At 50.3% G+C, this 10633-nt stretch overlaps 2 protein-coding genes across 2 annotated transcripts in view; both read left to right on the top strand.

Moving 5' to 3' along the window:
• The window catches only part of CFAP161 (cilia and flagella associated protein 161), an 86290-nt gene that overhangs the window by 7690 nt on the left and 67967 nt on the right, over positions 1-10633 (top strand). The window lies entirely within an intron of this gene.
• On the top strand, positions 529-2436 carry TLNRD1 (talin rod domain containing 1). Its single transcript, XM_019640105.1, has one exon. The coding sequence runs from the start codon at positions 696-698 to the stop codon at positions 1776-1778; it is 1083 nt and encodes a 360-aa protein (XP_019495650.1). The 5' UTR covers positions 529-695; the 3' UTR covers positions 1779-2436.

The following is a 10633-nucleotide window of genomic DNA, read 5'->3' as shown; positions in this document are numbered from 1 at the left end:
AATCCGTTCGGCTCCCGCCCGACTCATTCGGCGCGGCCGCGCCAGCACCGGCCACACCCTCGGCCCCGCCGCCGCCGCCGGGCCGCTTCCCGAGAGTCGGAGGCAGGAGATGCGCCGGGGCGGCCGCGCGTCCCCAAGCGCCAGCCCCGGCCGCCGTCGCGGGGAAGTGCTGCCGGGCAGGGTCCCGGCTCCTGAAGCCCACGTGCGCCGCCGAGCCGAGGAGGCTGACAGCAGCGCCCGCCCGGGCCGCCGCGCGCGCTCCCCCCCGAGGAAGGGGTTTTGATTTCAAAGAAAGAAAGGAAGGAAGGAAGGACAACTCCCAGCTTCTCCTCCCGCCCTCCCGCTCCGGCGGCCAGGCCGGGCCATGCCCAGGAAGGCGGCGGCCGCGGCCCGGCAGAAGGGACTTTCCTGGCGGCCCGGCGACGAGGTCCGCGGACCGTGAGTTTGCTGCGCTTGGTTCATGGTTCCTGCAAGCCCTCCCGGAGGCCGAACGCCACAGCCCCTCCCCGCGCCGCGAAGAACCTCCTGCGCCGCCGCCGGCCCAAGTCCTCCGCCCGCGGCGGTGGATGGCATGATGGTGCGGGGAAGGCACCCCGGCCCTGGCCAGCTGAGTCGCGACGGCCGCGGGGGCGGCGGCAGTGGCAGCGGCGGCGGTAGCGGGCTCCCCAGCGGCATGCCAGTGCCCCCCGGGCGTGATGGCTAGCGGCAGCGCGGGGAAGCCCACCAGCGAGGCGGCTTCTCCGGCTCCTGCGAGCGCCGTCGTCGGGGCCAGCTCGCAGCCTCGGAAGAGGCTGGTGTCCGTCTGCGACCACTGCAAGAGCAAGATGCAGCTGGTGGCCGACCTCCTGCTGCTGTCGAGCGAGGCGCGTCCTGTGCTCTTCGAGGGTCTCGCCTCCGCCGGTGCCGAGTCCTTCGAGCAGTGCCGGGACACCATCATCGCGCGCACCAAGGGGCTCTCCATCCTCACGCACGACGTGCAGAGCCAGCTCAACATGGGCCGCTTCGGGGAGGCGGGGGACAGCTTGGTGGAGCTGGGCGACCTGGTGGTTTCACTGACAGAGTGCTCTGCCCACGCGGCCTACCTGGCGGCCGTGGCCACGCCGGGGGCGCAGCCTGCGCAGCCTGGCCTGGTGGACCGCTACCGCGTGACGCGCTGCCGGCACGAGGTGGAGCAGGGCTGCGCCGTACTGCGCGCCACCCCGCTGGCCGACATGACCCCGCAGCTGCTGCTGGAGGTGTCCCAGGGCCTGTCGCGCAACCTCAAGTTCCTTACGGACGCGTGCGCCCTGGCCAGTGACAAGTCCCGGGACCGCTTTGCGCGCGAGCAGTTCAAGCTGGGCGTCAAGTGCATGAGCACGAGCGCGTCGGCGCTGCTGGCCTGTGTGCGTGAGGTCAAGGCAGCGCCCAGCGAGCTGGCGCGCAGTCGCTGCGCGCTTTTCAGCGGGCCGCTGGTGCAGGCGGTGAGCGCGCTGGTGGGCTTCGCCACCGAGCCGCAGTTCCTGGGTCGCGCGGCGGCCGTGAGCGCCGAGGGCAAGGCGGTGCAGACCGCCATTCTGGGCGGCGCGATGAGCGTGGTGTCGGCCTGCGTGCTCCTGACCCAGTGCCTCAGGGATCTGGCGCAGCACCCCGACGGGGGCGCCAAGATGTCGGACCACAGGGAGAGGCTGAGGAACTCGGCCTGCGCCGTGTCTGAAGGCTGCACCCTGCTATCTCAGGCTTTAAGGGAGAGGTCTTCGCCCAGGACTTTACCGCCAGTGAATTCCAATTCTGTGAATTAGCGCCCATCCACCCACCCCGTCCCCTGTCTTCCACCCCCAGACTAAAGGAAGATATTTAATGTCTGCCCCTCTCCATTTATACCAAAGAAATCATAGGTGAAAGCTCCCCCTCACCCCCCATGTTAACATGCTCCAGAGGAATCTTCCAGAAGGCAGGGCCATACATTCACTTTACACATGCACTCGAAGGGCCCTGTGCCCAGCAGCCCATACACCGTAGGGACCTGGAGACGGAAGATGTGTGATCTGCTGTTTGCGGCGTTACCCTCACCCCGCCCCGGCTCCTCTTCAGGAATCCCTCAGCTAAATTGTGTTATTAATTAATTGGGCAGGAAGAAGGTCATGGGTTCATTTCTTTTTCGGTCCTTTTTTTTTCCTAATTAAAAGAAAGGTTACCTCAGTTTTCACTCCTTAGACATGGATGTAGCTACCTTTTTTTGTATGTTGTTATTTTTTTAGGTTGGATTAGGCGTATACTTGGTGTGGAAAGAGTATGATTTTGCCATGTGATTTGCAAATGGGGGGAAAAGCTACTGTGAGTGTGTGTTTTATTTTTTAATTTACACTATAGAGTGATTTTTTTCCCCCCAATGTCAAGTTTTTACCTTGCATGTACTGGAGTATTTATTTCATCTATTAAAATGTTATGTTTCTCAGATGGCTTTTTGCAGTTATTATGGATTTTCAGTCATCGTGGTGTTGCATGCTGCAGTGTTATCACTGGAAAAGCACCCTGTAAAACCCTCTTCAGTAGCAGCGAGGTGGGTCCCCAATTCTCAACCCTTTCTTTTTCCTCAAGAGTTACTTCCCTGAGCAGCCTAGGTTTCAAGAAGAAGGAGAGTCGGATATGTCTCCTGCCTGTCTTTTTCAGCTTCAGGCTCTCGCTCGTCCTGCGTGGGGCGCTAGCCTTCCCAGGTCAGGGGACAGCGTGTGGAACTGTAAAGGACCTTACATCGGATGGCAGTGTGAGCCCCTTCTGTGGGCAGGTCTATTTGGACAAGACCCCATTGCTAATGATTTTAGAAGAAAGCGTAGTGCATTCTAGGCTAATAGAGGGAGAGAGATTCTGGGAAGTGTTAAGAACTTTCTAGAATCACAGCATAAATTGCAGCATAAGGTTTCTTTCTTGAGACTTTGATCTAAGATATGCCCTGGTTTGATTGTATGTTGGAAGAATGCTTTGTTAATTGAAATTTGGAACTATTTAAAGGTAGTTTGTACTTTCTGCAAACATTTTAAGAAAAAAATTTGGGCGGGATGGGTGTATGGTTTTACTGAGCCTCGTGAAGTTTTGGACATTTTCCCGCTGAAAATACAACGGATTTATTTGCCCTGCCTGCCCTGGGAAAGCCCCATGGATAAAAACTCATATGTGCTTGAAACTGGCTCAGTTTACATTTTCCTTGGGATTTGTTGTGGCTAAGCCTTTGCAGTTCCCACGGATCTGAAAAGAATTTCTCACCATAATATGTTAGAGAGAAAAGTCATAGTGACTCTTTTTACTTGAATGCTGTCTTGTTACGAGAATTTAATATCCAGCACGTAAAATGTCTTTAAACCTGTGTTGATAAGACTCAGGCTGTTTAGTTTCTGTGAATTTGAAGTTTGAAAATTCATAAAGTGGTGGGGTACATACATTTTTTTTTTTTAAGATTTTTATTGGGGAATTGGGGGAAGGGGAACAGACAAGTTGCTGTTGTTTTGTTCTTCAGTCTAGTTGTGGAGGACGTTGCTTCACTGGCCCAAGTGGCACCATCATTGCGCTCTTCCTGGGCGAGGCAGATCAGTCGCCGGCTTCTGGACGGCGGCTCACTGAGGCTGCTGGCCGCTCATGCTGGCTGCTGGCTACACATGGTAGCCCATGGCAACCCACTGCAGTAGGTGCTGCAGCCTACGCCATCGCCAGCGACTCCCGGCAGCCCAGCTCCAGGTTGAGCCGTTGTTCAGCATCTTAGCTGTAGAGGGCAGTGTCACTGGCCCTCATATGTGGGATCCGAACCGGGGCCCTCTGGCGTCCCAAGCCAGCTCTTAACCATTGCACCACTCGGCCGGCCCCATACATTTTTTTTAACGGTCGAGAAAGCTGGTGTATTTTTCTCCTAGGTCCTGGTAGATTTAAATTTTGAAGGTTTTTGAAAGATGAAAATGAGCTTGAGGATGCTTAAGCTTCCCTCCCAGCCCGTCTTTAAACTCTGGGTCGGTTGGGTTCAGGAAGTGTTTGGGGGGAGGAAAACTAACCCAAGGGCTATTGAGAGCCCTGCATGCCCATAGGAATTTTTCCTTATTTTTATTTACTGGATTTTCATAAGTAATCCTAGAGTTTTGGTTTTGTTTTTTTTTTTAGCTGAGCCATCCTGCCGCCTGTTGGCAGCACAGCGGCAGCTCAGCTCGGGCTGGGACTCGAACCGCTGTTATCCAGAGCTCGCACTCTTGAGTGAGCTCTTAACAAACTGAGCCACTGGGCCGGCTCGAGCGTTTGGAATTACTAGTTCATTTAGCCTATGCAGATCACAAAGAAGAAACTTGAAAGGAACAAAGAAAAATAAAATTAAGGCCATGAATTTTGTAACTTTGATATTTGATTGAGAAAGACTTGCCATTGTTCCTTAGACTCATTTCTTGCAAAAGCAATTTTCAGGACAGTGCAAGCCCCCATCCCTTTCCCCATCTACTTGGATGCTCCTGACTAGCTAGTCCCCAATTAATTGTGGAACTTCTTTTTCTCTTAGCAAAGCGATAGTTGCTGTTGGCATTTCTGTGTATTTAAGGTTTTGACTTAGAATATTCAAACTCTGTGTCCTGAATTGTTGAGTTTCAGTGGTGTGCTCACCTCTTTTTTTCTCCTCTGTCCCTAAGATAGTTTTTCTTCCAGCAGGTGGCTTGAAATGCATCCTGCTTGTATTTTTTCCACAGGAATCAGGACACCAGCGTGAGGAGCGCACAGTATCTCTGTGTCCGCATTGCTTGGCGAGGCACAGAATTTGGGCACAGGCCTTTGACATTTCAGCTGTTTTCCAATGTACCAGGTTGCTAAACTTGTTTTTTAAAATAGCCCTGATTTTTAAAAAGGGGCTCCTCAGACCTATTTCATTGGGTTTAATAAGGTCAGCAGAGATACTGGTGCCAGGAATAAAATCACGGTGGCCTGATTTTTTTTTTTTTTAAATTAAACCACACTCGAGTTCATTTAAGACACCAGTGCTTTGGTTCTTCCGACTTCCCAGGGCACGTTTTCTTACACAGGCTTAATGGGCACCGTCTTGATCCGGGATGTCGGTCACTAGAGAAGGAAACCATTACAGCTACGTTCTCGGAACAGGAGCCATTATTTATGACAGTCGCCCAAGTAAACGGGACCAAGGCTTTCAAACTCAAGACTTAATTTGAAAAAAGCACAGGTCTGTCTTGGCTGTGTGAGGCTTGGCCTTCTCTTATTCATTTTGGTTTGATGTTAGGGAATGCAAAAATTTGTGTGTGTGTGTGTGTATATCCCCCCCCCCACCCTTACCCTCATCACCACAGTTTTTTCTAATTTACAGTCACATTTCTCAAAAAATACTTAGAGTTTTAAAATTCTTGAAGCATCAGGTACATCTGATTGGTTATGTTACACTTTCTTTTTTTAAAGCTGGCATAAGGATCTAAAATATTTGACAGTTTGAAACAGCTAATTTTAACAGAAGCACCTGTTTTTCGGAATGAATGTGACTATGGTAACATGCAGATTAGGCAGAAGATTTGAAAAATGCCTGCTCCGGGAATGTGAAAGGACTTACAGAGGAAACCCCCAAAAGCCTCAGTAGCACTTTGAGTTGTGGGGCCATTTCCTGGGGTGCCCTCTGGGCTTCGGTTTCTAGCAACTGGACAAGCCCTTGACCATCTCTGGCTTTTCAGTGTGGACACAGGTACTTGTGTTCCCTCCAGGCAATTTTTTTTCATGAGTGTGTGTGGAATACATTGACCTGTTTTATGTGGGTGTTCTCTGCAAGGTTTGGGTAGGCGGGTTGTCCTCTTCCACTTCAGTGGCAGAAGGCTCCCGGATTGAGCTGTCCAGAGAGTATAGGGAAACAGTGATACTAGTGTCTTATGGGGATGGGTGTAATTTAACTGGAGAACCCCTCCAGGTCAGGGCCGTAGTGCCCGGCATATGGGTAGTTTTGAAATGAACATGTGCACAGGGTGCCTGCGACAAGTACACAGAAGCAAGTAGTAAAGTCGTTTCTAGAAATGACAGTTACAATGGTCGTTCATTCGGCAAAAATGTATTGGGGTTCAACCATGTGGGGACACTGGGGTACAGCTGTGAGTGAGACATGGTTCCTCCCCTTGCAAAGACTCCGTGGACCCAGACCTACAGTGTCAGTAGTGTCCTGGGCCCTCAGCCCCGCTGGATCAGAAGCTCGGGGCTGGAGCCATCTGCCTGTATCAGCCTGCCCGAGAACCCCGGGCCTGCAGGGCCTGTGGGGTCTGTATTCCCTGTGACCCACGACTTTGGAAGTCCCCAGCTCTGCAGCAGGAGGGAAGGAGGTGGCAGCTTTTGTGCAACCTCTTTGTTTGGTCAGGTGGTGTTTCTCCTGGCTATGGTGAGCTCTTTTCCTCAGGTAGAGACTATAATTCTTCTCTCCTGCCAGTTGGAATGGGCAGGTTTTTCTTTTGGGGTGTGAGCGTATGCACACACAAAAGTATATAGTTCTCCCTCTCCAGCTACCACCCCTTTGACATGAACTAAACTCAGTACTGGCAAGTGAGCTTCCTATATTTTTTCTTTTTATTTATTTATTTATTTATTTTGTGTGTTTTGTTTTTGTTTTTGTAGAGGGCAGTGTCACTGGCCCTCATATGTGGGATCCGAACCGGGGCCCTCTGGCTTCCCAAGCCAGCTCTTAACCAAAACGCCACTCGGCCGGCCCTCTTTTTATATTTTTTTGTTGGGGAATTGGGGAGGGGGAACAGTGTTGGGGGATTGGGGAAGGGGAACAGCCAAGTTGTTGTCCTTCAATCTTAGTTGTGGAGGGCGCAGCTAGCTCAGCTCCAAGTCCAGTCATCATCCGGCCGCCTGTCTGCAGCTCATGGCCACTCAGATCAAGGTCCCGGGCTCAATCTTAGTTGTAGGTGGGCATAGCCTACCATCCCATGCGGGATGAGCGGTAGCTCAGCTCGGGCGCAGCTCACTGGCCCATGTTGGAATCAAACCGGCGACCCTGTTCCTCAGAGCTCTCGCTCTTAACCAACTGAGCCACTCGGCCGGCCTGAGCTTCCTGTTTTTGCATGTTGTTGACGCCTGTCCTGGAAAACTGGACCTAGCAGACAACCTGATTAAAAAAAAAATCCTTTGGGTCTCTGGCTGCCCAAGAAAGAGCACTTTGCCTTGAGTTTGTAAAGAACTCCATTCAGAAGCAAATGAAGCACACAGACTCACTCCAGAGCTCATTTATAGGGAACCAAGTCTGCGGAATGAATACTCAGGAAATGTGCCCTTTACCCGCCCACCAGGCCCCGAGAATCAGGATGATCACCAGAGCCTCCCTGCTCACAAGGGTGGTGCTGGGAGCTGGCGCTGGTGCCACCTGGGACTTCCGTGGGCAGCACCTTGACTTTGAGAAGCACTGTTGGAGGAGATAAAAGTCGTGGCTATGACTAAATCACGACCTTATTCTCTACTGTGGGAACTTAGCCACCTATTAGGTTTATGTAGATCTTTTCAGTTTATCAAGCACATTCATGTGTGTTATGTAATTGGGGCCTTAGAGAAATTGTGAGAGGTAGGCAGGATTACTCACTGTGCATGCCACCTAAACATCCGTGTGCCGATTGTCCCGTTGTGAAATGTAAATGTGATGGATTCCCATGACCAAGGCCTTGGGATGAGCTCCGTAGTCCTGTCTCCCTCCTGCGGTCATCAGGAGGGTGAGCTGAAACACTGTGTGTTCTCCTAATGACCCTTGTCTTTGCCTTCCCAGTGATGTCACATCGCCTCGAGGTAACTGACTGGTGAGCACAGCCTGTCTGCTGCGTCTGCCTCTATTCTACATTGCTAACCATCTAGGTTCTCTGAAACCCTGATGTCTTAAGTTCTTCCAACCGCGAGGTTGCGCAGACATTTTGGACTTTAGGGAGGAGTTTGAATGCTAATTTAGATTTGTTAGCGTAATTTAAAAGTGAATCATGTGCTGATTTTAAATCTTATTCATTAAGAACATACTTGTATCCAGATTGTGCCAAAGTGGACACAGAGGGAACTTTTTAAATCCTGTGTTTCTGGAAGGGAAACATATACTGGGGGTGCCAAAAAAATGTATACACATTTTAAGAAAAGAAAACTATTAAAATCGTAATAATATATACCGATAACAAAGGATGAATACAAGTCACGTTTGATTTCTCTAGTTACAGGAGGTGCTCAAAATGGTTACCATCAGCATAATTTTAATAGTTTTTTCTTTTCTTAAAATGTGTATATATTTTTTGGCACTCTGTCTGTGCTGTGTGTGTGAGGTTGATGAGTGTGCCCTGACAAACTTCTGCCCACATGCAGTGCATCACCGATGTGTTGATAGTTTCTGACTTTATTCTAATTCTCCTAAATTTTAGATGCTACTCAAGATACCGGTCAAGTGAAAAATCATTGATAGTTGCCTTGGTTGTATTACCATTCAGCTTTTTAGGAGCACTTGATGTCAGCAGGTAAAGTGGGAAACAGGTCAATTCAGTGCTTTCTCATGCCCTTTCAGACTCAGCTTTTCTTTTCTCCGTGACCATCAGCTTCCTGTTCTAAATTAATTGCCAAGTCATCACAGCACCTTCCCTCAGGTAGAATTTTGGTAGAAAGGTTTTCCTAACAGTTTCCTTGGTGACTAGGTTTTACTTAAACATTCCTTTCCCTGTAAGCTCTATGATAAAGATATTTCTAAAAACAGAAATATGAGTCTAGTTTTGTTATCACTTGGAATTTAATTTTTGAAGATGTTAGGAGTGCGATGAAAAGTTGTAGAACTGATGAAACTAGATCATCTGATTATTTCAGCTCTCTTAGCAATTTCCATGATACCGTCTCGTTAGGTGGAGCCTGCACCAGGGGCCTTAGTTAGATGTGGCTTTTCACCCAAGAGTCCCGTGCAGATGGCTGCATGTCCCATGTGGCTCAGCCACCATGACAGGTAACTCAAGACAAAATCGGAGTGTTTCCACCTAGATTCCCATGTCACTAAGGCAGAGCCAGTAACTGGATAGATAGGACATAATTTTTAAAATGAGCCTATTAAGTGTCTCAAGCGTTCCAGTTTCATCGTCTCTCTCCCAAAGCTTCTTGCCCACTGAGATTTCTGGAAACATCAGCAATTCTGGACTTCATCCTGGGCACAGAGTACCTGACAGATCCATCCTAATGATAGATGAGGGTACGAGGCTGTTGTCACATAGGGTCAGGCTGCTAATAATGACATGACTTTATTGTGAGTTGGGTCGAGAATAGTGCTGGGTAAGCAAGTCTGATATCGAAGCGTTTCCGATTTAGTAACCGTTTACCTGGCATCTGCAGCAGTGCTAGGCACGGTCTCACTATCACTTTAAGAGGAATGACTCAAAGCCACAGGCCATAACTTAGACACAATCCCAGCAGCCCGTCCTTTGTCAGCCTCAATAAAATCAATGTGAGGTGCTGTTTGTCTTCTAATACAGATGCTTTCCAGGCCCGCCCCGCTCCTGTATCACATCTGTGTAACCACAGAAAGCACGGCCCTGGTGAGCGTGGCTGAGAGGCTCACCCCATCGTCCTGCCTTTAGATTCGGCAAGTGGTCGTAGTGTCACGGAGTGCATTTCCTTCTTGGACACATGCACATTATTCACTTCAAATGCTTCGAGGAAAAGGTTTTAAATGCATGCTGAAAAATGTGAACATGTGGTCGTTGCCCATGAAACTCCACGTGGTGTGCACGGCTCTGGCTTGTCAGCTCTCAGGGCTGAGATTTGAGCTGTGTCTGCCATCCTAATAGTTTGAGAAGTGAATTCTGCAGTGTCTGCTGGGAGTTCATTTCGATTTTTTGAAGGGCTTTCTAATTGCCTAACCTAAATTGTCCCCCCTGCATTGCCTTGGCCCATTTTTTTCTGGCTGACCAGAGAATGGCTCACGAACTCCACACAGAGTACAGGACAGTCATTGGTGCCTCTGAGATGTCACAATATTGGGAGCCTCCCTCTGGATTTGTCAGCAGCCTCAAGTAGACGTTTCTCAAGACGGATTTTGTATCAGGAGTTGGACGACGGAGATAAGCTTAGAATGTATGTAGTACAAGTGATAACAATCACGAGAGGCCAGGACAAGCACTATCATCAGTGTCGGGGAGGGTCCTGCAGTCTAGTCTTCAGCTGTGTCAGACCTTAGAGTCGGTCACGTGGTTCTATTATCCTGGCAACTAGGACGAAGGATGTTGGCATCAGAACTGGTCTTTCCTACTGTCGGTGCCAGGTGAGCACAGAGAACTTAAGTGGGAATTTCATTGACTTTCTTTTCTGTGCAGCTGGAGGGTAGTTTTCAGCTTGAGACGTCAGGTGCTGTATGGAGTGGGCTCTATTCCAAGGCCTCGGGGTCATTTGCTTTTCTGGTCATTAATTTTGAGTAGTGTTGATGCAGAGTGTAGGGCTGTTTCTGGACTGGGTCTGCTCTGCGGGAGGCAGAATGGCGCCCCCACCCGCCACCGTCACCCACGCTGCTGGCCTGACCTCGGTGCAGCAGTCTTGGGCGGGGCTGGTGGGACCAGTTTACCTGCAGAGGGTCCTGGGCCTGGCTGTCTGCCGTCTGTAGATCCCTGAGAGCTTAGCTGGCCACCTAACTCACAACGCATCTGGTCAGGACGGG

The sequence above is a fragment of the Hipposideros armiger genome, unplaced genomic scaffold (genome assembly GCF_001890085.2).
Source record: "Hipposideros armiger isolate ML-2016 unplaced genomic scaffold, ASM189008v1 scaffold_48, whole genome shotgun sequence".
NCBI classification, from domain to species: Eukaryota; Metazoa; Chordata; class Mammalia; order Chiroptera; family Hipposideridae; genus Hipposideros; species Hipposideros armiger.
Note: the sequence above shows the minus strand (reverse complement) of the source record. Positions and strands in the feature narration are given on the sequence as shown.

Excerpts from the sequence above, each read along its gene's own strand:
- TLNRD1 (XM_019640105.1), top strand. The coding sequence starts at position 696 with ATGGCTAGCGGCAGCGCGGGGAAGCCCACCAGCGAGGCGGCTTCTCCG.